The sequence below is a fragment of the Acanthisitta chloris genome, unplaced genomic scaffold (genome assembly GCF_000695815.1).
Source record: "Acanthisitta chloris isolate BGI_N310 unplaced genomic scaffold, ASM69581v1 scaffold8955, whole genome shotgun sequence".
Lineage (NCBI taxonomy): Eukaryota > Metazoa > Chordata > Aves > Passeriformes > Acanthisittidae > Acanthisitta > Acanthisitta chloris.
The window spans coordinates 63,515-90,496 of NW_008675342.1; the positions used below are offsets into that span (position 1 = coordinate 63,515).

Sequence of the window (26,982 nt, forward strand, 5' to 3'; positions counted from 1 at the left end):
TGGTGCAAATAGCCTGTACCACCTACCCTGTGCACATTTCCAGTCATACCAGGTCACTTCACATCACACTTACAGGAGATTTGCAGATGCAGGTGGTGGTGGGGAATGATTGATATTTTAATTAGGAAGGGCAATAAACTCTGAGGGTGATAAAACTGGCACCTTGCTTGCTGGCAGCCAACGTTCCTCCTCCTCTGATTTTAAGCTTATCAGTGTCTGCTGTGCAACTGATCACAATTTAATTGTGAATCTGTCCTGGCGTGGCTGGGGATCCTCACTAAAAGCACTTGCTCAACCTGGATGATCAAATTAACTGCTTGACAGAAAGGCAATTCAGGGATGCCATGAAATAGCTGAATAGGAATTCAACATGCAAAGGATATTTGTCACATATTCCTCACATGGAGAAGGCTAGCTGGGTTTTTTAATTGACCCTGTGGTGCAGTGTAGTGGAGAAGATACACACTGTCAGAAGATGCACGACCTACAAAAGAGCTAACCCCTTCAAAGGAAGAATAGTCAATCACTGAGGGAAACCTTGCGGTGCCATAGGAGCCAAGCACACCTCTAGCTGTGTCACATGCTGTGCCAAGTTCGACAAAGCAATTCTGGGTTTTGCTAGGAAGCCACCTGTGAACTCAACAGTCTGCAATACTGGCTGGGTAACATGGTGCATACTTTGACAGCCTTTGCATGTTACAGAGCCCCCGTCTTCCGCTGACACTCAAGCAAAACAGCATCATGCCTGGAGTTCTCTCTAGGATGTGACAATACATAGGAAAGTCTCAACTTGTCCTTGGCAAAAATGTTTTTAAGAAATGCAACAGGTAGTTTAAAGAGCTAACACCACTGGTCTATCACTGTACCAAAAAATATACATCCTTCTCTGTCCAGTAGCATGGACAAAACAGCAGAGAAAACCTGCAAATCACCAAGGTACTATAAAAATGAAAAAAAAAAAAACTATAAAAAACCCTTGATGTCCCACAAAACTTAGTACTGCAGCTGCATCAAGGCTTTCAGAGCCACTTGGCTTGATACAAAGCAGTGACTGTGGGAGTGCCAGCTGGTCTCCAGAGGAGAGCTCCAAAAGGAGCATGTCCAGCACAGTTTGGCAAGGAAACAGGGACAGTGTCATGCAAGAGGTGACACTGCCATAGAGGATAGCAAAAGGGACATCAGAGGAGCCAAGAGATTGGCCAGATGAGAAAGGAATAGGAAAAAGAGGCTGGAGCAGGTCAGGCAAAGACAGGAACAGAAAAGAACTGAGAACTTGGTACACAAAACCTTAGAAACAACCTGAATTTGGGTGCACAGACAAAGGACTATAACCTGAGACAAGGGCATTCAGGGCTGTATTGAGTTTGTATGGCAAGGTTTTGGAAGGAGGGTAGAGGTGGTGGTGTGGTGCTGCAAAGTAACTTCTGTGAGAACCTGTCAGAGCCAATGCCAGCTGGCTCCAAGGTGGACCCACTGCTGGCCAAGGCCAAGCCCATCAGATGGTAGTGCCTCTAGGTATTTAAGAAGGGGAAAAAACCTGCTGCACAACAGCAGCAGCCGGGTGAGAGGACATGAGAACATGTGAGAGGAACAACCCTGCAGACCCCCAGGTCAGTGGAAAAGAAATGGGAAGAGGTGCTCCAGGCACCAGAGCAGAGATTCCCTTGCAGCCTGTGGTGAAGATTGTGCCCCTGCAGACTGTAGAGGTCCATAGGGGAGCAGAGATCCACCATGGAGGACTCTACACTGAAACTCATGCATGCCCAAAGGAGGCTGTGACCCTGTGGGAAGCCCGTGCTGGAGCAGGCTTCTGGCCAGACCTGTAGGCCTGTAAAAAGAGCAGCCCACAGTGGAGCAGGTTTGCTGGCAGGACTCGTGACCCCATGGGAGACCCACGATGGAGCTGTCCATTCCTGAAGGGCTGTACCCCATGTAAAGGACCCACACTGGAGCAGTTAATGAAGAACTGCATACCATGGGAAGGACCCATGCTGAAAAAGTTCATGGAGAACTGCCTCCCATGGGATGAACTCCAGATGGAGTAGCAAAAGAGCATGAGGGGGATGGAGCAACAGACACAACATGTAATGAACTGGTTGCAATCCCCATTCCCTGTCCCCCTTCGGCCACTTGCAGGGAAGATGTAGAGAAGTCAGTAAAACTGAGCCTAGGAAGAACGGAGGGGTCAGGGGAAGGTGTTTTAAGATTTATTTGTCATTATCATACTCTGATTTTGATTGGCAATAAATTAATTTCATTTCCCTGAGTTGAATCTGTTTTGCCCATGACCGTAACTGGTGAGCGATCCCCCTGTACTTATACCCATGAGCCTTTTGTTCTATTTTTCTCTTCCTCCGTCCAGGTGAGGAGTGTGAGTGGTAGGAGTAGCTTGGTAAGCACCTGGCACCTAGCCAAGGTCAATCCACCACAAAGGTGAAGCTAGGGAATGAGCAGAAGAGATGTGTGCTGGCCCAGGACCCTCACCTCATCACTGTAATATCTGCAAGCATCCCTGAATGCCCCCAGTACCCTCTCCAAATAAGTACACATCTCACTCCTCCAGTGCCCATCCTAGGGAAGGGAAAAGCTACAACTGCTGCTGGCTCTCTCCCATCTCAACCAGCACCAGTTTGTACATAGCCTGAAAGCTGTTGAGAAACCCATCGAGTGTCTGCATGGCATCTCAGGGGGAATAGAGCTGCCCCTGCCCCCACTACCACAGCACAGGCCCATGCTTCAGAAGGCTGCGAGATGGGCTGAATGAAGTTTACACCATCAACAAAGCTTCTGTCAAGTCCTAATTTTCAGACACTTGGCACAACAGTAATGCTCCTGCCCCCTTATTTGGGCTTTGCAATTGCTTTGTCCTTGCTGCATACACAGATGTGACTCACAACAATGCAGTGGTGACTGTCTGTGACTGACTGCATGGATGCACTATCCCTGGTCTCATACTTCCAGCTGTATGTCACTTCAGGAGGCCACACAGCATAGAAAAGCCAGTTTTTGTCCACAACCTCTCAACTTCACTCAGCTACTTGGGGAAGAGAGGTAATTCTTTTATTTATTCTTTTAGGGTAGACAAGTAAGAAACCAATCTATCTTGGGCAGATAGCTGCCTCTTACCTGCCCTGAAGCAGAAAAGAGCAATGTCTGTGAGAGACGGAGGGGTTTACTGCCCAGAAGAAATAGGAATTTTCAGCTGGTTGTTGGGAAGGAAGAGGAAAAAAGGGAGAGCACACCTAAGTCCTTCATTCACTGCTCTGTGGTAACCTCCATTTGCTGAGTGAATCACAGGATAATTTAGGTTGGAAAAGACACTCTAAGATCATTGAGTTCGACCGTTAACCTAAACCAGCCTAACCCTGCCAAGTCCACCACTAAACCATTGCCCCTAAGTGCTACATTTACACATCTTTTAAATGCCTCCATATTCAGCTGGCTGTTGACCATCAGCCCCAAGGACCATCACCCCCAGGTCCTTTTCCACTGAGCAGCTTTCCAGGCACTCTTGCCTAAGTCTGTGGCACTGCATGGGGTTGTTGCAACCTAAGTGCAAGACCCAGCTGCTACAAGTGGCCTCAGCCCCATCGATCCGCACCTTTGCAGTGCCACGTGCCAGTCACCACAGGCTGGCAGATCATAGCCCATTGGTGTATGTCTGGCCCTTGGCTTCACAGTGCAAGAGAAAATGCCGTGCTGTTAATGCAGATGAGGCTTTGCTACAATAGTCTGGGCCCACCATCAACACTGCCAGAGACTGGAGAGCCCGGCACAACAAGGCTGCACGCAGCAAAAATTTCCCAGCCTATCTCACAAAGACCAATTTCATGCTCTATCTTCCTGACAGCTGCAAAGTCACACGAGTGCAGCACTGGCTACACAGCAAAGCAGGATATAGGAGTAAACAAGTGGGTATCTTTCCTGAAATTATGCACCACTAAGCTGGGGAGAAGTGCAAGGCAAGAAATGCTCATCTTGTTAATAGGGAGGGTACAGTCTAGTAGAACAGCACAACTTAGCACAAAGGAGTAGGAGGTTAGGGGTGAGAAAAGCCACAAAGAAACTTGGGGATGCAGAAATAAATAAATGGCAGCATTTGGCTGTGTGACAAGAGAGATGCCAACAGGAGAGGCAGGAGGCAGGAACTGTGCTCAAATAACTGGTATTGCCAGAGGCTGAGGCAGACTTGCGATAAAAATAGCACTTCCCAGTAATGCAAATCAGTACTGCAGTATCCAATGACAACAAACCTCCTAAAAAGCAAGTGCCTTCCTTACAGCTGAGCTTGATACAAGGAGTTGCAAATGTAGTAACAGTCAATGTCAAGTCTGCATAAATTGCGACTGACCACAAAGAGGAAAAGCTGGTGTTTTTCAACTGCTCTCAAAATTTGAAAGAGTACTTATTTATTCTGCTACTGGAATAAATTCTCAGAGTGACACCACCAACTTCTGATCAGACACTAGACTAGAGGTGGGTTGGTAAATGCTGGTTTTTAATATGGTAATATAAAATTGCCCTACGGCGCTGCTGTTCTCTCCCGCTGATGGTAGATTTCATAAACATGCTATACCCATCTTCATTTGCTGAATAAATAAATGGCATGCTGGAAAACAGCATTCACTTTTCTCACGTAACAACTTGCTTCATTCAGGTTCCTTGTATGTTGTGTAGTAATTCTGAAGTGACAGCAACCAGAGGTAAAAACCACCTAGTAGTACACTGTATCTGCAGTCAACCAGTGAACCGTAATTTTTACAGAATACCTCTGGAATTATTCAGATGTAGAAAGAGCTTGTAAAGGGCATTCAAAAGAAAGAAAAAGAAAATAATTTTCTATTGCTTCTCTTTGTGGAACTATACTAGAGGCTGAGTAATTTACAGAACAATGACATTAGCCAGATATTTAGGCTCAATCCATCTTATCCAAGACTAATACTACTCTAATCAAAACTTTTCAGCATCTTCATTCCTTCTGCTCAACAGTCTCAAGCCTCTGATTTTCCATCGGAATCTTTGCACACTCTGTTCAACATTTGTCACTTGGTCATTACACCTTTCTTCTTCCTTCATCTAAAAGAACAAAAACTACCACAAAGAAGGATCTTGTGAAGGAAAAAAGCGATGTGAAGTCCCCTTGGTTAACCATTCTGACTTAAGACTAGTTGCAACCATCCATCAAGACAGCTTACAAACAGCAGCATGCTAGCAGGGCTGCAGAGCAGCACTCTGCAGGCTGGTACTTAGCACAAAACCTACACAAGAAGACACGGCTGTGCACGCTTTCCGTTTGCACTGTAGGTTTTCTCACATCGACGTTATGACTCTGCATGTTTGTAGCGTAACACACAAACCCAAAAATATCCTGCAAGCTGGAAGACTCAAAGAGAATCAGACATTAGACAGTGACTTCCGTTGAGAAATCCTGTAGTGGTTTGACCAGACATTTCAGCACAAATAGCAACAGGAGGTATGTGTTGCCCTGATGTAATTACATCCTGCTACAGTCACAAACTTGGGACTAATTGTGCTCAGACAGTCAATGAACTCAAAACTCCTAAGTTATTTTCAGTAACAGAAAAACTAGTATAATTTATTGAGTTTTATCTACTTTGAAAGTTGATTTTTTTCCCTATCTCAGGCAATGGGAACTAAAATGAGGAGGGAACTAAAAAGAGGAGAATTAGCCTGGACTCTTTTTGTTCAAGAAGCAGTGGAAGTTGACCACAACCTCCCCTCTTCATGACCAAGTACTGGACCACGACACAGGTTTTGCAGAATCAAAAAATCTGATTAGACTGTCACAGTTTTAGACATATCTTCATATATCAGCACTTTCATATATGTTAAAGAATCATGACAGTTCTTTAAATGACTGGGGATATAAAATCAAAATAAAATCATTTAAGAGCTGACAAGATAGTATTTCTTTCAGGAATGAAGTCCACATTGAAACAGCCTGTCAATGAGTATTTTGAACACTGCATTTGGTTTTGGGAAGTAAGGAAGAGGGTACAGAAGGTATTGCTCCTGCAAACTTTTAAGCTGCTACTTCCCACAAGCCATTTGCATGGGAATGTCTGGAAGGGAAAGCAGATTCAGTTATAACATCCTGACTTTGGAAAACTTTCAGCTCCCATTTGCAGCTCCAAAATAGTCTACTTAGAGAAGACAGCAAGCATCCGTAACACTGCACTTCAATCAGAGGCTGGCCTGCCTACAGCAATGAAACACAGACCAGAAAACATGAATGCCATGGTATTTTTAACACTACACAAAACAAACAAAAACTAATAAATAGAGCATTTGTTCCTAATAAAATGCCATATGGCTTAACACAAAAAGGAGTTATCCTGATGCTAAACAATAGTTATTAAAAGGGAAAAAAAAGTGTCTGAAATTTGAAAATCTGTAAACTAAGTATGCATACCCTAAGACAGGTCCTTCTGTGTGAGCAAGCAAAGATCTTGTTTTAAATACTGCACAGCCAGCTGGGAATTCAAGCATGAAACTGTTCACCAGTCCTACGTGCTCTGCTCCATGAGGGTGCCTTACCTCACTTCTCAACAATTCCTCTGAGGCTGGAGTAGCACTGACCATCTCCAGAGAAATATATCTGCCCAGCCCCATAGTACTAGCAGGAGTAAAGAGGAGTATGCAGCAAGAGAGATCCAGCATTTATTCTGGACTTCTGTAACCATGCTGAAGCAGTCACCCCTAACCACAAGCAATGGTTACCACAGTGGGCTGCAACACAAGAGCAAACCATCTGAAAGCTCCTGTGATTTTCAGGGCCTGTACACATTGCTGAGGAAAGATGAAATGAAGGATTTCACTCTGGAAACACCATCAGGCAAACAAACCCAAAAACATGCAGTTTAAAGTGATTGGTTGTTGGCAGCTTCTTTTTTTATTATATGCATCTTATGCAGATTCACAAATAAACAACAAAGTTTTATGGAAAAATAGGATAAATGGGTGTTTTTCAATTCTATTTCTCCATGAATATCTGTTTTATAAACTCCCAGTATTTGTAAGTATGTGTCTGAAAGGATAGTCAAGGGGAAGCTACAAGACATGGCACACAGGGATGATGGATAGTCCAAGACCACTGGCAAGGTCTCTGGCTATGCCAAGCAACCATTCCTGAAGTTTAGTCTATAGGGGTCTAGAAACTGGTGACCCTTAACACCTCCAAAGTATTTCTAGTACTCTGTAACTTGTGCTGCAGAAAGAAGGGCAGCAGGTCTCAAATGGCCTAAAACACCCCAAGTTCTGTACAGCAGGTGTGAAAATAAATCTCTTCTGTGGATCAGAAGAAAGAATTGAAACACAATTCACACCAGTGCCCTTCTTGCCAGGAGACACAGATGGATGCTGGCCAGACTGCAAAGCTCAGGTCTGCTCAGACATGTGGTATGAACACATATCAGATGGGCTCTGCTTCTGCCACTGGTGGATTGGGACGCTTCAAGAAGTGCTGCCATGGCAGGGAGCAGCTGTCCTTGGGTGCCAGGGCAGCAAATCACACCCTGTACTGCTCACAGTAATACAGTCAGCTGCCAACGCACAGGAGAGTGTCAACTTAATGAAAGTGGTACAGAGCACACCTAAACTGCACCACCCTTCAACATCTCACTCGTGAAGTTGTTCTTGAGGATCTGTTCTCCCCTTCCCTGTCTCTCACCTCTTGCTCAAGGCATTACAATTGGTGGAGCTGTCAGCACAGTTGCTGGGTCATGCTGTTCTAGATGCTCTTATGCTGCCCATCTTCTCTTACAGCCTGTCCCAGGGCACCATATCACACACTGAAAGATGGATAGTAAAAGGACCATTCCTGCCTTTCAGCTGGCAGGAAGCAAATCCCAGAAACCAGCATTCCTTCCCATGGCTCATTTCCCTGCAGGGGCCTGGAAATAAGGTTCAGATTTTTGCAAGAAACAAAGCTTGCATTCTTCTCCCAAACACCTCACCATTATAAGGAAATAATGGTGGACCTGGCAGTGTTAATTAGGTTAATGGTTGGACTTGGTGATCTCAGAGGTCTTTTCCAACCTTAATGATTCTATGAAATAAGCCCTTGCAATCTCTATATGAAGGTATGCCAGCATCTAATTTCTCGTATGAAATGCCAGGATTCCCCCTTTCCTTCCACATGCTCACGTACACACAGAGGTATAGAAGTGAAGTTAATGGTGCAGTGACACACCAGACACCTGTGTGCTGTTTGCCAAAGCAAAGCCCAGAGGGAAGGCTGTGCTTTGTCACAGCAGGTGCACCACAAACCAACCCTTTCTGAGCCACTTCCCACGTGCAGCATTACCACTGACCCACAGTGGTTGCAGAGCAGTGCTTTAAAGACCTGCTCTACAGAGAACTGAAATAAAAGCATCACCACCACATCCCACACATAGCAGCATGAAACAAATCTTACAATTTCAGCCCAAGTAGGGTCTTTGCAGTTCAACAAGGATAGACATCCCCTAGGCTCTCCTCATTCCCAAACTCTTGCCATCTGCCCTTTGCACACTATGAATCCTGCTTTAGGAAATTCTCTAATACTAGACTTAGTACCTGAAGGGACAGGGCTTCCACAACTACCCTGAGAGCTTACCTGACAATGCCAGGACATGTGGCTTGGCATATAATTCCATTCCCTTATGTGGACATATATCATTCCCGGCCATCCTCCTCAGAACAAATTAAAACCCTACCTTTGAGCCTTGTTAAAACAACTTTTTCTGACATTAAGTTTTGTTTGTTTCTACATCCCACTCAAGAATGCTACAAGCACTTCCTCCCCTATCTCAGTTTTTGGGCAGATCATTCAGTACATCAGTCTCTGCACTTCCCACTCTTCTTCTGTTTGCTTGACCCTCTGTGTCTGAGGAGCAGGGGACCAAATACACCATAATTGGTCAAACCTGAAACAGAAAACCTCCGTAGTCAATGCACTTGAATCTGCCCAACTCCCATTCTCTACCTGATTCTTTCTTGGTAGTCTTTTTGGACCACCCTGCAAAGTCACTTCCTGGCCCAAGGTCCATCAGTCTCTTTTCCCTGTTGATCTAGCTCATCTATTAATCACTTACATTACTCACCACTCTACTCACTTTACAGATCTTCATCACAGTCAGTATTACCATTATGGATATTTGCATTTCAACCTACATTTCTTCAAACTCAAATCTCAGTTTTCTTCCATTCCATAATTCTAATCCCACTCAGTCCTACTGCACTGAGGGAGACAATCCTGCAACCACATAAGCAGGTAACTTATCCCACTTACACAACTGGCTGAGGTGAACTCTGGCAAAACAGTAGAGGTGCTAGAGTTTCAAGATTCAAGACACTTTTGTTCCCAAATTCGTTAGGTAACAGAGGAAAAAGACATTTTTAGAAAACTTTCATCTCTCAGGTGCCTTCATGACAAGTTCAATTCTGACCTTTTGTGCCTTGGCCTGACCTTAACTATGCAAAACACCTTGCATGACACTTCCTTGCCAGCAGAAAATCCAGTGCCCAAACTTAATGGAATGGTTTTGTAACAGAAGTACAATAAATTTTGTCTTGTAATTCACATTTCCAGGGCACAGAGAAAAGCACCAGCTGAAGAGGACACTCATTAAACATGCCAGCACAGCTTTATTCCTATTACTGTACAGAAGCCTTGAACTATTTGTAAAAGATGAATGCTTTTGGTTTGAAGTTATTTGCTTTGAATTCACTTTTTGAACTGATGGGATGAGGTGCCAGGGGAAGAGAAATGAGAAAGAGGTTCAGTATGTTCAGGAGCTTTAGCAGTCCACACTGTGCTACAATCTTTGGGATGCTTAAGGGTAGTGGATACTGGTGCTCACACTGTCAGGAGTGCTGTGAGGGTGAGGGAAGGAAGGTCTTCCTCCTGGATTTTTCCACTCGCCTACTCCTTCAGTTCATGAAATTCTCAGATGTGTTAAGTTCACAGGGCACAAAGAACTGTCTTTGGAGCCTCATACTGTGCTGCCGCAGGCCTTGAGATAACAGCACTGCAGAGACACAGCAGGCAAGCACAGAGGTAAATGCAGTGCTGACCCCAACACAGCAACCCATGGGCCACACATCTGCAGAGAGTCAAGCAGAAAGTGCCGGTCCTTGAACCTGGGGCACCGATTGCAGGTGTGCTGTAAGTGAAAAGAAGGTCTGAAAAGGAGGAGAGAATCCATTTGCTTCCTGGGATCAGAACAGAATGGTTTCAGTCGACCTGCTTGCAAGCTGACAGGACCCTGCCTTCATCCTGAGTACACCGAGACCAAGCCTGTGTACTTTCCTGATGTAGTAACACTTCCAATGGAGAAGAAACTAGAAATCATCTGAGCACTATGGACTTTTTTCAGACTCTTAACTTTAAAACTGGCAGAGGCAGGAAGTAAATCAGATGTTCCTGGTGTCTATTAGAACCACAAATGAAAAGGTTAAGAGAGAACAGAAACTGTTAGTAGTAGGCCTTGTAGCTGTACAAAACCTGGTCCATCCAGTCATAAATATTGTTTACTGACTACCTGACTACTCCCCAAACCTGGATATGTATGCAAAGTCCAGAAATGAGAAACCTCAGACTATTTTACATAAAGGACAATAGCAACCAGCTGATCACTGCCACAGTAGCAGCAGAAGAAATGTCACCAAAGCAAAACAATGAAACAAGTAAAACTTCATCAGAAAACTGTATGAATGCTGGTGGGAGCCTCAGAAGCAATGGCAACAATTTTTGTAACTCCACACAGAAAATTAAAGATCTGAGTAGAAACAAAGAGCATTTAGGAAGATGAAAGAATACAATCACAGAACTACAGTAAATTATAAGAATAGTTTAAAATAGGCAATTTGTAGGTACAGTGACAGAGAGTTTTGATTAACTTAGTGTAAAAGGAAAGGCAGGGGAACTATGGAATGGGCTATACATTAAGTACAAACCACTTTTAAGTAGTACTACCAATTCTATGTTTACCCGATTTAATTCTGGCTCATGCTTAGGCACTTGATTTCTCTATTTGCCAGGGTCCCAGATATACCTTTTAGTTCCTAATTAGTCCTCTGAGAACTACTTTCTAACTTAGTCCTTTATGATTGTCTACACAATGCTTTCTGCAATGAAAACCTGCTTCTTAGCTGAGTAAGATAATTTGAACCCACAGAGCTATTCTGGGTTTTGTTTGTTTGTTTGTTTTTAACGAAATGGCTCTCACTTCCCACACCACTCTTCCACCTCCTCTGTTGTCTGTTTAATACACAAAGCAACTGCTATTTTAAGAATAAGAGTAAACATTGCTATATCAGCATCTGGAGTCTACAATTCCAAAGTCTGAGAGAAACAGCTCTCTCTCTATTCAGTATCTTCCTTGATTTTAGTCCTGGACTGGAAACAATGTACTACTAACTCAGCTCACCACTGTACTGGTCAGTGTCTGCTTTATGTATATGGCACACTCAGAAAAGGACATCTCTCACACAGGCATCCATTATCCCTACTCCTACTTCTTTGATTTTGCTCTCATCCATACAATTTCTGACAGTGAGAAACAGGAGCTGGGGGGAAAAAAACTAAAATATTTGTTACTGCCATTGTCTGCATCATCCTCTTTTAAGTTTCCTTCTTTTCTAGCTAATTTCTCTTACTCCTTTACTGAGCCTTCCCAAAGAAGCACAGACATGTAACAGAGTTGCCATAATAGATGTGAACTGCCTCTAACATCTCTGTTGAATGAATTTATTAAGAAGCTAATGCATAGTTCGTGCCTGAGCACAACTCTTGCTACTTCTCTCAAGCTTCAAGTTTTGTTTTCTCTTAAACAGCATAACTCCAAAGGAAGTAACCTGCTGGAGCTGTTTTATTTATTCACAAATAAAAAATTCCCAAAAAACCACAGCAGTAGTATTTTTAAAGCACTTGCCCCATCTCTCTAAATCTAATATCTCACTAGAGGAGGTGGCCAGACATTGGCTAGCCAGTCCTGAATAAAGCCTTCTACATCTGTTTATCACAGCACCTAGCTAATCCCATACAGGCAGAAAAATCTAGCAGCTTTCATTAATCTTCACATTGTTTGAATAAAGGCAGGATTTGTCTCTGGGACAAACACTGTTCTCAGAAGTCAAAAGTTTCTCTTAAAAAATGATATAAAGAGCTGCATGTGTCATAAAGGAAAAAGCTTTATAGCAGTACTAAATAAAAGCACCCCACAACAAAATTTTATCTCCCTAGGAAATACTGTCTTCTAGTATTTTTAAGATTACCTATAGAGGAAAAGAGAAAATCTTATATATATTGTATAATATAACACATTTAATACCATTTATTTCTTTCATACTTTTTTGCACTCATTTCACTGGATACATTTCAGATAAACATTCATAACTACCTCACAGCTGCAGTGCACCTTATAAAACACTGCTGAACAGAAAAGCATTCTTAAAATTTGCAACTCTTGACTGCAGCAGCTTCTGAGACAATAAATGACAATTGTTTCTCCTTCAGTGATTTCTGCTTTTTAAAACAGGATAATCACTGTGGCTGACTCAGTGCTGCCACAGAAGGGACTAAATTAGTATTTTCTCCATTTCATAATAACCTAACACACAATAACCTAATTGAATGAAATACTGAGATTTTCCTCATTCAGGCTTTTCAGGCCAGATTTCTCAAGACAGGCTCCTATCAACACATAAGCAGAGTAACTGATTGTGCTGGCTGTCTCCAGGTGGCAAAGTTTTGAGCCTTTGACGCAATGTCAGGCAAACATGACAGTCAATGATGTGCAGAAAGGAGGTTCCTTTCAAGCGGACTGAAAACTGTCCATGTACTAGAACAGAGACTGAGGGAACAGCCTGCACAGGGACAACACAGCCCTTCCCTGGTTGCATCCTTGTGACCCTGCATCTGCACATGCAGCCCTGGGCACAGCAAATGGCATTCTGCAGCCCAGAGCACAGCCAGGGAAGAGACAAGTGCACATCAGGACCTCAGCAACGTCTGCAAAAGGACCTTACTCCATTAAACCCACATTTCCAAGATAACAACTGATGGGCACATTTGGGTATCCAATGGACTGTGGCTTCTGACTCCAAGATATGCAGCCCAGCTCAGACCTCTTTCTTAGACCTGAGGAGATTCTGCCATACAGCGGCTCTGAACTTCAGGCACTGACTGAAAAGAAACTGCTGCTCCATGGGGTTGGAGTGGCAGCTGGCACTCAAAAAGGGTTCCTGCCAGGTGATTCTGACAAGCTTTCACAAAAACTTTCAAGAAGGACAGTTGCTTTTCCTGGAGCAGGGCAGCAGACAGGAATTCAATACAACAAACTATCCTGGAGTAAACTGACCCTTGTCCAGTCCCAGGGTTAACACATCCTGGAGTAGGACCACACACCTACAGCTTGGCTGCAGATCTAGAGAGGAACACCCTACATCCTTCCTCAGTGGAACAACGTCCGATGGATTATGATGAGTACATAATAACAGCAGTGCCTACATGAGCCCATGCCTCCCTCAGAGGCTCTCCCTCCTCCTGCACAAAAGCACACACGACCCCCCTCCAGGAGCTCCACAAGAGCTGTTGTCCTCACAAGGACGTGATTCTCCCAATGAGGTCTGTGTGCAGCAGCACTGCTGCCAGATCCAGAGCCAACCTTCCCTCCCTCTCCACTGCCTCACATTGAACACTACCTTTTCTCATGACTTCAAGCTTACTAGAAGGGGAAAGTGACTGGGAGGCATGTATTGTAGAAGGAGATAGGATGCAAAGATAAATAACAGAGTAAGTTCTTGTCTGTATGGCTTTTGCCACAAAGCAGTACAAGGAGTATCTGACCTCAGCTGTTGCAGATTCAGTATCTCTACCTCCCAAAGATGGGAGAGGGGAGGTGTTTTTGGTGTTAAATCTTGAAATATTTTACCACATAATTTTTTCTCATATAACAGGATGCCTCCTGTATTCCAAAGCTCTTAAATTCTGAGGTTTCTTTTGTCCTTTTTCTAGCATAATCATATTCATAATTCTAATCCACCGCAATAACAATTAAAGTCATTAAATTATTCTTTCACTAGATGACCTGACAGAACTAGTTTAGTTCTTGAACAGAATGGAGAATAAATTGTTATTTCTTTGATAGGTGTTAACACAATTCATTGCAAAAGCACTTCTGTCAAGGTTAGTACCATAATTAATAGAACTAGGACTGTACTTTTAGGTTTGCAACTATTCAAAGTACTTGATCACTTGAACAGAGCCCTTAGTTTCCAAAAGTCCCAAAGTAATCAGGTGAATTGTCAAAGAGAATATAATGAAAATTTCTGTTCCTTTGACTAGCTTAGTTGTTTACTTAATCACAGGAAAATTTCCACCCATCAATCATCAGCTCACCAGGACTTACTACACTATCTTTGCTCCACAAAAGCTGTTTCTCAGCATGTATCTCCTTTCTGCTTTTATTGCTTCCACCTCTTTCCAATGGTCTCCATTCTCTCAGAACAGGGGAGGAAGCTACAGGACCTAGTAGAGATATTGCTACAAAAAGAAGGGAGACATGAAGACATACACAAAAAAAAAAAGATATGAGGAGCTCTATCCAGCAGAACAGAGACACCAAAGAACCAGCAGACTCATTCTCAGGAGCACTACAAAGCACATTAACTGTGATTCCTTCACTCCAGCCATGCTCTATTACAATAAACATGACCGACGAAGCTGCAGATGCCCTCCGGATATTTAGCTCAGACATGGAGGACATTTTCAGTAGGGGACTTTTCAGGCAGTAGCAGATGGAAATACAGAGGTGAGATATAGGACCTTTTTCACAACAGACTCCTAAAGAGTATCCTGCCTGCCACCACAGCCACCCATCCCATTTTCCTCCCTGATGGCCCCTGGTCTCCAAGTTTCTTTATCAGGAAATGACTGCTACCTCAAGTATGAGATGTCCTCAACTTGTCCTTTAAACAGGTGTTGGGAGGGGTGCTGCCTTTTTCAGAAACAAAACAGTATCAGAGGAGTCTGGCAGGATACCCTGATCAGATGTGACCACATCCTGTAACCTTCTTCTCCATTTCTATTTTGTCAGTTCATATTTATGAAAGGAATTATGTGCTAAAGAGACTTAACAGCTGCTTTGTCCCATTGTGTCCCAATTCAGAGACAGATTCATGTTATTGCTTTTCTCAGCCAAGCCATGAGGACCTCCAAACAACCCCTTCTCTGGCAGTAGTAAAGGCTGTGATCTTTATCAGGGACATGGACTCCACTCATGCACCACAGGTGACAGGATTACTGTGGTTTAAGAAGTTACTGCCTCCAACTAGGAGGTGATGATTGTCCAAAAGGTCACTAAATAGAACAGCTTAATTCTCATTGCTCTCCTCATTAAACTTAGAGTCACAAAGACACTTGAAACTCATCTCTTTTACTCTGCAACTGAGGCTGGCTAAGAGCATGCCTGGCAGCTAGCCATTTTGGCCCAGCTCATGGGCAGAGGATCCCCAGTGCAATTACCTCTGACAGTGTAACCATCCACACACATGTAATTTGTGCACTGAGCAGTGGGCATCAGCTATCCCCCATCTGGTAAATACCCATGCAAGTTCATAAACTTAGTCCTAAGAGTAGCCTGGCTGACTGTTACATGCTCCCTTCAGTGCATCCAGGACTGGGGTCTCTTCTCTGATGAGCCTTGAGACAGAGAAGCAAGCACAGGAAGGGACGTTCAGAGGAAATATTTCCAACAGCTCCTTCAACAAACGATAGTACACTAGCAGAAGTCACTGACTCTCACAGTAGGAACAGCCCAGAATGCTTAGAGACTGTCTAGTCAATTTAGGATTGCATGACACTAGAAAGTTTATGTGGTACCTGCAGCATAAATAAAACTGCAATACAGCCTGGAAAAAAGAAAGGGCACTAACATGTACTGCTATGAACATATTCCAACTGGAGTACAGCAGCATAGAGCTGTGTACTGTCTCATCAGTCCCCAGACCCATCAATGTCCAACGCCATGCAAAGTACTGCTTCAAGAGTAGAACCAGAGATGGGAATGCATTCTGGAACACCTGTGGGCACAACTGTTAAGGAGGGTCGCTATCTTTGACCTGGTTCTGCTTTGCTTCAGGAACAGCGCAAAATGGTTGTTTTGACAAAAGTAAAAATTTATCCCAGCAAATTTGAAAGCAATGAAAGAGAAATCACTACAAAACAATGAAAGGGAAGACAGACAGAGTCACAAATAATCACAGCACTCTGTGAACTGAATTTGCTGCTGTACTGTTTCTACAGACCAGTGCATTGATGCACCACGATGAAGTTTTTCTCTCTCAAAAAGCTTTACAAGTTGCATTTGCAATTTGGAAATCTTAGTGTTATCATTGCGTTATCCAGTAAACAGCATGAAAAGATAATCTAATTTAATGCCCCAAGCATGGGCACAAGATTAAAGTTTTCTGTCCCACACTTTTTTACAGAGGGTTTCCTAGTCATGTCTGTAAATGTCTCATTTGAGCTTTTTTAAATGTCAGTTTCAAGCTTTGACACAAAAATAAATACTGATGTCATTTGCTACAAACGTAATAATGGATTATGAAAAATTGATGAGTAGATATGTGAGAAAATGTGACGGGCTAATATATGAGTTACACTGACAGTTATTTGCTGCAGGCTCAAAATCTTTTCATCCTCTTTATTACTTTTGATATGCAAGATCTCTTTAGTCCATTTCTAATTACCAGTTAAGCACAGCTTGAGTTGAACTGCCATACGTTGCTAAGGACAACGGCGGTAGTTTCACATGTTTATTCCACTAAAATGTGTTGCACCTTAGAACTGTCCAGCTGGACCTGGATATGGTGTTAACAACAGAGCTCGCACAGCCTTCAGCAGTGCTGCACCAACTCCTACTGACAGAGAGCCTGTTGTATTTCCAAGTAAAAATTAGGAAGATGACATTGTCCTTCCTGGAAAAGTATTCCCACACCACAGAGATTAACATACACAAGCACCCACAGTTACTTGTTTTATGTAAGACAAACACCATACCTCATTCCTTCTGTAGATCGGTTCTGGTAGTTACGGTAGAGCTGGGGAACACCCAGCATAGCCTCGGTGAACACTGCAAGGAAGCCCAGTGTTTCCACAAAGAGGGATGAGTCCAGCCAGAGGTAAGTGATGTAACCAGTCACACCAGTGAAGGTGAGGACACACTGCACGTAGTCTGTAAACTTGCTCCAATGCCAAAAATAGTTCAAGTCAAAATCTGCAACAGAATAGGAATGGAAGAAGAGTCAAATATGTTTTCCCAACCAACTAAGTCAGGATAGAATTGAGAACTGGGAAGCATGAGGGAGCCATAGTCAGTCTTTGGAGGGAGGAGACTGTAGAAAATGAAGGAAAGGGTTAGAAAAATAAGAACAAACAAAACCCCCAAAACACCATCAAACACAAAACCAACCAGAAAAATAAAGAGTCTTGATTTCAAAAGTATTGGGGGGGGATGTTCAATAAAGAAAGAGTAAGACAAAGGCTTGCAAACCAGCAAAATATTTACAAAGACGACTTTTAAAAAGAAAACATTATTTAAAATCAAATGAACACTGGATACTACTCTAGCAGAGCTGGCATAGGAAATCTCTCACAAAAAAACTTTATAATAGCAAGGACAGGCCCCAAGCGCAGCAATGCAAATGTTCTCTCTCTTAGGTCATTATCTCTGTACCTCCCAACTGCCTCAAATCCAAGCTGCTTAGAAGGTCACCTGAAGTTCACAGCTCTGTTCCCTGGTGCAGTACAGCTGCCTGCGGTGAGGGGCAAGCTGCCATGCGCAGCTGGTACAGTTTCACTGAGATAGGTACAAGACCCTGGCAAGATTCCCCCCTGGAACAAGGCCTCCCACAGACATCCCCGCTCTTCAAGGGCAAAATGTGCTTTGCTCCTGCCTTTGCCAGCACCAATGAATGCAGAGTGGGTGCGCACCCATTTCTACAGCCATCAGAATGAAGTTCTGTACCACAAAACTCAACATCCCCTCTTGAGAGGAGCAAAAGAACAAACCAACCACGGCATTTTCTTGGCACATTGACAGCATATCACTGGAAGATATATAGTTGTCTTATAGATGAATAACAAAATATACAACCATTGACTGTAAAGCAAAATAACATTATTTTTAAAAACAAGAACGTTAAAATAACTGTTCATTACCAAGAACTGTTCCTGTCTTCCTTTCCTAAAAGCACTCGAAGTTAAAAATACCTACTTCAGACCAACCGGGCTCTGTTAACCATCAAGACAACGAACGACCATCCTAAGAGGGTTACTACAACTAGGGCAAATATGTGCAACACACAGCACATCACTAGAAGATTTCTGTCACTGCCACCTCAGAAGCAGCAGAGAAAGCTACAAAAAAGTCCTATTGGTAACTCAGGCAAGGAAGACACTGACCTTCACTGACTAACATTAACAACAAACTCAGTGAAATGGGAATATGGATACATATACATGCCTAATAATACTTTGATTTTCTGCATCTTTTCACACCTTCATATCATCCTCAGTCTGGCCCTCAGACACTCTTTATTAACTAGTCTCCTCTTTTTAGTACTTGGCAAACCCACGCCTTAGGACACCTACTGGCTGCACCCAGCTGAGTCATTTTACTTTGCCACACAAAGAGGAAGGCAAAACTGGCCAGAAGCCATACCCAACCTTTGCCAGCCATCACCCAGAACTGAATTAAATAACCTGTGGCAAAACCACTGTCAATGTAATGTTGACTTTCAGTACTTCATGGTAGTGGCTCCTCAGCCTCAGAATTCAGGGACACAAGACTAAATAAAAGTTAGACCCAGTGCTGGCACAGCCCACACAGCACATGAGCATCCTGCATTTCTGGAGCTTTGTGAAGGCTTTCCTTTTGGGAGATGAAGGAGTAACAAAACAGAATTAAGCACATAAAGGAAGGCGCAAGAAAACCACAAGGGCAGGAAAATCATTACCCATTTTAATTTATATCTATTGCATTTTCCGGAGAGAAACAAAGTCAACAAGAATCTGTGACAAAGTAGGAGTAAGAGACACCCAAAACTCCCATTCTTTTCACTTTGCCTGACCCAAATTTGCACAACACAAAATAGAAAGAGGCATAATGGAGTCAGTTTATACTGATTTTGCCATCTTAATGAGCAATACCAAGAAAATGGCCTGACACAACACAACAAATGTGACACTATGCAACTGTTACAGTCACAAGAGATGCTCTCTGGGACAGAAGCATTTGGGCATACAATGGGGCCAGAACAATGAACAGTAGAAGAAAATGGGATTACGAAAAAGTTGGTGAGGTTACAGGCCATTTAAAAAGGCAACCTCCATTCTAGAAAAGGAGAGCTACTGATATCTTTTGATTAAGATGTAACTGCTTTTACCATATTATTCCTTCAAACCTCCTGGGATGTTCTCACATAGCCTTTAGTTTCTTCACAGACACCTAAAGCACTAGCTTTCGATCCTCAAAAAGGCAAGTCTTTTATTTTAATTCAGAGGTCTAGCATTCAAACATGCTGGTGGAAAAGTTGCTTTAATTTTCCAGCAAGAGCCATTCAACTTTGATACAGCGTTCAACAGATACTGTCTCAGACCAACACCTGAAAACTAGTGGCAGCTGTAAGCAAAACACACAGAATGGCTTGAGTAGGTCCACTAGACCAGGTTGCTCAGACCTCCATCCAACCTGGCCTTGAACACTTCCAGGAATGGGGTATCCAATCTAAACCTATTCTCCTTCAGTTTGAAGCCATTCTCCCTTGTAAAAAGTTTCTCTCCATCTTTCTTCTACAAGAAAGGAGTACAAGAAAGGCTCCCTTCAAGTACTGGAAGGCTGAGGCTGCAATCACCCCAGAGCCTTCTCTTCTCCAGGCTGAACAACCCCAATTTTCTTAGCCTTTCCTCATACGAGAGGTGCTCCATCCCTTCCCTTTACTTCTTGGCCCTCCTCTAGACTTGCTCCAACAGGTCAGTGTCCTTCATATGCTGGGAGTACACTCTTCCAGACAGCTGCAGCCCTAGAAGAGACCATCTTCGCTCTCAAGATAGCTATACAGTCATTACACCTCAAATCCTGGACTCGACAGCACTAGTTTGGATCTGGTTGCTGTGCTGCCTTGGGCATGCAGGACCTTTGGCACCTCACTCATTAAGCTTTCCTACCAGCTGTCAGGTCTGCTCTGAATACACTGTTTCTCCTCCTGCATTCTCTACATACACAAGGATCCTTTTTAAAATACCTATCCCTGGACACCAAATCCTTATTTCCCCAAGTTCATTTTCATAATAGAAATCAAAGAACTAACACCACATCGAGGGAGCAGTAGTTTAGGAAGTTCACGGAACAGAAAAGAAATCAACATTCACACAGCTACCACGATGCCAGCTAAAAAAAAAATCCATGGATCCATGCAAACACTTAAGCATAGATGCGAAAAATGTTGTGTGAAACAGGACTTCAGCTGAAGCATACAAAGGAGACTAAGATTCTTTTGCTCAAAACCATCATAATGCAAGATAGACTCTATTTCACTGCACTAGTTTATGACTAAGTTCTAGTTTCTGCTAGATATTTTCAAGAAAGAAGGGAAGGGAAGGGAAGACAAAAAGAGGTAAGAACAAGCATAACTTTGGTAATAGCCTTGCAGAAAAACATCTGAGTTATTTTAAAAACAACCCAATCCATAATCACTAATTGCTATACTTAACAGATGTATATTCCAGATGCATAAGTCTATTTTAGGGCACCACACATCACCACACTCTGCATTACCAAAGAAAAAAAATAGGTAGAGAACAACATATCTGACCTTTCATATGTGTTGTAGTTTCTCTGGCCCTTACTTGAACTGCTAAAGTGTTTTGCCACATGATTGCTTCTTTTTAGCCAAGGCTAAAGCTTATTTTCTTTGACAAATGGTTTCAAAAATTCAGAGGAGAAAAAAAATCACATACCCATCACTTCAAGGATCTGGAAATAAATTCTGAGCCATTTTTCCAAGTGGCTCCCTTTTCAAGGGGGTCCAAACACATTAGTTTGGTAATGGGAGCAATACACTTTCAAATAAAAAAAATATTGGTTGTGCTGAGTACTGTGATGGGTATACACAAAAAAGGCACTTTCAAAAAAAAAAAAAAGAGGAATTTTAAAAACAAAACAACATCCACATATATGTGCAGACAAGTTCTGTCCCAGTAAGATAACCAGAGGATACCAATCAGTGCCCTGGACCATGTAATCTCAGAACTAAACAAAGCTATAAATATTATTGCAGGCATTATTCACATTTGAAGAAAATTATGAATAATAAATATGATACTGGGACAAGACAATAAATCCCATTACCACAATTTATTTCTAGCAAACATCTTTAAAACTGTCCAAGTTAAATCTGGATGCATATCTTCCTACCCCCTGAAATGGGAATTCACTGCCTGCACATCTTGCTCCATTCATTACTTTCCCATCCTGCCCAGAGAGAAATCCATGACATGAGTTTGTAACCACACCCAGCTGATGCAACTCAAGCAGTAACTCCCAATCACTAATATCCTGTATGGATCAGAATTCGCATTACAGCCATGAAAGGTACTGTATCTTATTATCCATGCCTGAGCCCTTTAATCCACTCAGTGAGTTGCATTTTAAATATGTTAATCCATTGACAGATGAGAGATTTATGTTGAAAAATCCTATTGGCGCTGGGGGAAGTTGCAGCTCAGTAGGTTCTTTGTGCACTGACTGGAGAAAACCCTACACAGCTTGAGGGTGAAGAAGGATGAGACTGAAAGACCTCTGGGAGGCACATTGCGCGTAAGATAGGAAAAATGTAAAGCAGGCAAAGACAGCATTGTAAATAACCATGGTTAGCACTAGTCAGGTCAAAATGCAAGTAGTAAATTCAAAGTTCTGTGTCGGATAGATGCCAAGTGTCACAAAGAAGAGTCCACAGTATCAACTTTCACTTCAGGATGACACAGAGGTCCAAATAGTTACATTATTTTTAGTCAAGAAACATTTTCTACCAAGCCAGCTACCATGCTAGTTCCTTTTGGAAAAGTGAAGCAAAGACTTTGACATCCTAAAAATTATTTACTGTAGCTATCAATTTCTCTTGCTAGTTGCATCTTATTTTGTGCCTTGACCTTTCCAATTCTGTACCTACATCCTTGTACTACATTCACTTATACTTATCTTTAGACATTTGACCCAGTTCCCACTTTTTGCTTGGTTCCTTCCTGATTTTGAGGTCAGTGAAGAGGTTCCAATTTACATTGCCTGTCTGCAAGGTGGGAGAGTTTGCATTTGAGCCCACTGTATAGCTTCATCAAGGAAGTAAACTCTTTCCTTCTTATGAAGGCTACTGGTTTTACTTTACTCTCTCCTGCTTCTTATAAACACTGCCAATTCACAGCTGTTCACCCAAATTGCCTCCCACAATTAAACCCTTGACCTCCTGTATGAAAAACACTGCTCACTAACTCATTCTAAGAACATGCTGGACAGCCTCTACCCCGAATGCTTTTTTAAACAAATGACTGGGTAGTTAACCCTCTTCCCCCAGGATACAGCTAAGTCTTGTGTTTTGGGAGACTGTGGTGCTATTCAAAGAACACCCAATTTCCACTGCCTAACTCTGGACTACAGTGCCTGCCCACCTGACCTGTCTGTTCCTGTCACAGCCTACTCCCGCACATGATCAAAGGAGTTCAGTCCGAGCAGTCAGATGCCCAACGCCCCCCTTAACAACACTGAAATACAAATCCTGAGAGCTTAGAGCCTGATAAGGGTAATTCAGCCAACCTGGAACAGTTACAAAATGCAGTCATGCCTGGGAATTATTTCAGGTTATTATCCATGGTCTGCTTACTGTAAAATATACACTTTGACGATGCAGGAGGTGGAACCTGCAACTCTCTGCTCTACCTGTAACTCTTAGCCACTGGGCTGCAGTCCAACAGCCTCCCCCTCACTTACTCTTTTGCTTGCCTCAAGAAGCTTGTGGTCTCTGCTGTAAAAGAGGTTCAGCTCCTCATCCCAGCCCGGCAACAACGGCAATTCTTTGGACAGCTGAAGATGCAGATTTGTATCCCCAGGCTGCAAGAGAAATTAACTCCAGTCTCTCACACCTCGAATGAGTGCTCTAAGTTATACATATGCCCTGCACTCAGCAGTAGCATATTAAAAGAAATCTTGACACATTCTCTGAAGAGGACTTGGGAAGCACCTGCCAAAGGAGATGGGGCCTGGGCAGTGGATTCTGAAAAGGAGACTTTTACACTTGCAGTCCTCCAGCTGTGGCAAATCCTCAGACATTTGCCTTGGGCATTATCTGTCTCCCTGGCAATCCCAATTTCCACTGTCTCATCTCAAAACAGCTGCAGGATTACAGAGAAGCATGCTGGCTAGCACTCCTCACCTTGCTCATTCTGAGCAGCTCCCAGCCAGAAAGTGGGTTTCTCTGGTCCTCTGTTCTGAAATTCCTGCATATCCCACAGAGCATGCAGGAAATAACTGGGGTGACAAGAGCAGCAAGGATCTGCATGACAGTTACTGAGCAATCTATAATGTCTTCTCTCACTCTCATCATCTTCATACCCAGCTAGGCACTTTCTTCTTTCCTTACAGAAAGAAGGAAGGAAGCAGCACTGGAAACAGATAGTGAGAACTGATACATTTAGATTTTCTTTCTTCCTTTTTTAAGAAGTGATAGAAAGCTGCAAATGCTGTCTGAAGCCAGCTTTTCTTTTACACTTGCTGGGACTGAAAAGGGACTTGTTATCTCTCGCTCATGGTACAAAAGATAAGAAACGAGAGCTTAGCACCAAAAACTTCTGGCTCTGATTCAAACCACTGTCTTTCTCCAAAAAAAATTAAGGAATCCACCATCTTTCATAGTCTCTATAAAGAGACAGTGTTCTCCATCTCCATTCCTTCAGGCCTGTGACCTAGGAATTTCTGCATCTTTGCATACTTCTAAGTATCTGCTCAGCCCTGTCACCATAGTACCTCAGCAGCTCACCAACATTCCTGTCTACAGGCTGTTGTCTTCTGGCCTTCACACTGCCTAGTACCCAAACACTACCACTTCTTTGTCTCTAGCATGTCTAAGATAGGAGCAAAATATTCCAGAGGTTCTTGAACACCTGTTGAAAATATCACCCCAGTTTATACTAAACAAATTACCCTTATTCAACTAAATCCAGTTTTGACATCCTTTGGCCCATACACTGCCTTTCCTTAGCCACATCTAGACTAATGTCAGTTTCAGTAAGGCCAGTCCTCTTAGTACTTTACACTCCTTAAAGGCCTAGCACAAGTCCTTTAGTTAAAGAAAAGCAACCAGTAGGTTTTCATGTGAGAGGGGAAAAATGTCAAATCTTCATTGCAGAGAAAAAGGCTGAAAGCCTGACCCACATTGAAAGAATTTTTGCTTTAAAAGTCACTGGAGTTTTCAGTTCTTGATAGAGGACGCCCAAACACTGGAGATTAGAAGTTCCGGTCAGATGAAACCTCCTCGACGTCAACATTATCCCTATCTCCCCTCAGTCATCTCCTCTAGTCTGAAGGCAAGTACTTGCCTTGGTTTTCTTTGCCTCATTTTATATAGTATCACCAGCTTCTAAAATCTTTTATGTTGGGTCTCTGTTTTATCACACCAGGTTCGTGGGTTTTTCCCCCCCTGATCAGGGTTATTACCCACTCTTCTTCCTTCTTCTCAAAAAAATCACACAGAAGCAGGCTGACAGTTTTTCAGCACTTCGGGGCTTCTCATTCATTTTCCATACTGTCCCCCAGCACAACATACCTACAAGCATCAGCAACTGCTCTGCCCTTCCCCATCGTGTCCTATGAGGTCTACTCTACCTCCTCACCAAGGGAATTAGCAATTGCAAGGTTAAGAGACACGTTAGTTACAGCTACTTTTGAAAAGTCCCACACAAATGCACTGGTACAGATAAAAAAGTCAAACAATCCACACTCTATTTCAAAGCTTTTCCTATTAATTTGCTACTTCCCTGATTTTATAGCCTTTGGTTTAAGGGAAACCTTTGAATACCACTTAGCACAGTGGTCTTTTCCAGAGATAATTAGCAATAACATTGCTATTGACCATTTTGTGAACCTTAAAGAACAGAAATTGAAAAGTTACACTTTAGTCCAAAAGTTTTGCCCCTGCTGCTAACAACAAACAGCACAAGTAAGAATGAAAAGCTAAATCAGAATATTCATACCCTAGGCACTTCCTGTGCAGCTGACAGCCTTTGTTGTGCTATCCACAGTGCAATTTGCTTCGTACACAGCATCAGTTTACAGGAGTCTCACAGTGAAGGAAAAAAGTATTTTAGAGAAAAATGCAGTTATATAAACCCACAAAATCAGGTTGACTTTTAAGTCATCTTTGAGATGTCTCACTGTCTTACAAAAGGATGCAGGATTCTTTACATCACTTGTGCTGCACTGTCACCAGCCCTGTCAAAATTTTAACTTGCGCATTTATATATACACCTAAATATGCCTGCGTGCACATACATGCCTCTTCCTCACAGTACAGCTGCTAATGTTATAAGCATTAAAAAAAAAAAGGCAAAATGATAAAAGCAAGTAGGGGAGAAGAAAGTTTTTTGTTCTAATACAGAGGAAGTTTTAGCAAGTATGGTGTCTGTGAACGAGGCTCCAACTGTTGGGCTCAGAAACTGCTGGTGAATGCCAGCTGAGCTGGGAAATCCACATGGAGCAGTACAGCTCAGCCCAGTCATCCCTGCACATCACTGCAGAACAAATGTAACCAGTTTTGGGTCAGCCAGAAGCAAACTCCTATCCCACTTCCCCTCCCCCAGAAAAGCCTGTGAAAGAGTACTCTGGAGTGGTCTCTTCCAAAGCAAGGGCATTTCTTGGAGTTCTCCAGACAGAAGACGCTTTCAAGCCATCTTGCAGCAGGTACAGTTGCAACCCCTACAAATCTACCTTGTGCCACATATGCTAACCAAACTGTTTGCTTGCCAAGTCCAGCTGAGAGAAAACACCAGGTCTGTACTCCTGGTGTACTAGTAGACTAAGCCAGTAAGATTAGGAGAAGAAAAAAGACAGAGAACCACCACCACAGATACATACCAATATTGCTATGAGAGCAAGGCACTTAAGCTTAGACAGATCTAAATTCAGGTCATTAAAGGACTGTATCTCCTCTGTGAAGACTCGCTTCCCTAGCAGTGTCACAACTGAAATTACTTACTGTGCTGCTGCCACTTTTGCCTGCTCAGTACAGAAGAAGCCTCTCCTCTTTCTGTCTCAATGTGTTGACTGTTCTTAGTCAGTGTGTCCATGACATTGTCTCAACAGCTGGTAAAAGCAGCAATTAGTTGACTTACAAGATGACTGATGAAGGAAAACAGCCTAATAACTAGGCAGATCATGGGGCTTGGGAAGGCACTGGAATGAGGTAGCTGTTGCCCAAAGGAATTAGTGCTACAGAAAATAAGCTATGTATTTGAGAGGTGGAGAGAAAGCAGCATAAACAGCTTTAGAAACCACATGACTCAGAGAAAGTATGGACCTCAGGAGGAAGTCCTCTGAAGGTGCAGCACAGCAGTGAAATGGGAAGCCCAGGGAGCGTCACAGCAAAGTTTTGATGACGCTAGGCAGCCAACGCTTTCACTGCAAACACTCTTGATTCTGCTCACCTCCAATACCAAGAGAATCAAAAATCCCAGAGCAAATCAAACTAAAGAAATAAGTCCTCCAACCCTTCACCTGCAAGCATAGCTGTGAAGTAAGGCCTTTGCTCCCAACTGTGGTAATGATGGAGGCGGCAGATAAGAGCTAAGCTCGCTCTTCTTTTGGCCAGATACGCCTTCCTATGCTAACTATAGTAAGAGACTTCTTTTTCTGACAGCAAGATAAGCAGGAA

The 26,982-nt window shown here is 42.9% G+C and overlaps 1 protein-coding gene across 1 annotated transcript in view; it reads right to left on the reverse strand.

The window, feature by feature from the left end:
• The window catches only part of PQLC1 (PQ loop repeat containing 1), a gene marked incomplete at its 5' end in the record, with an annotated part of 61,637 nt that overhangs the window by 1,621 nt on the left and 33,034 nt on the right, over positions 1–26,982 (reverse strand). Inside the window, one exon of the mRNA XM_009075709.1 lies at positions 17,066–17,282. Coding sequence (XP_009073957.1) covers positions 17,066–17,282 — 217 coding nt within the window. The remainder of the gene's footprint in view (positions 1–17,065; positions 17,283–26,982) is intronic.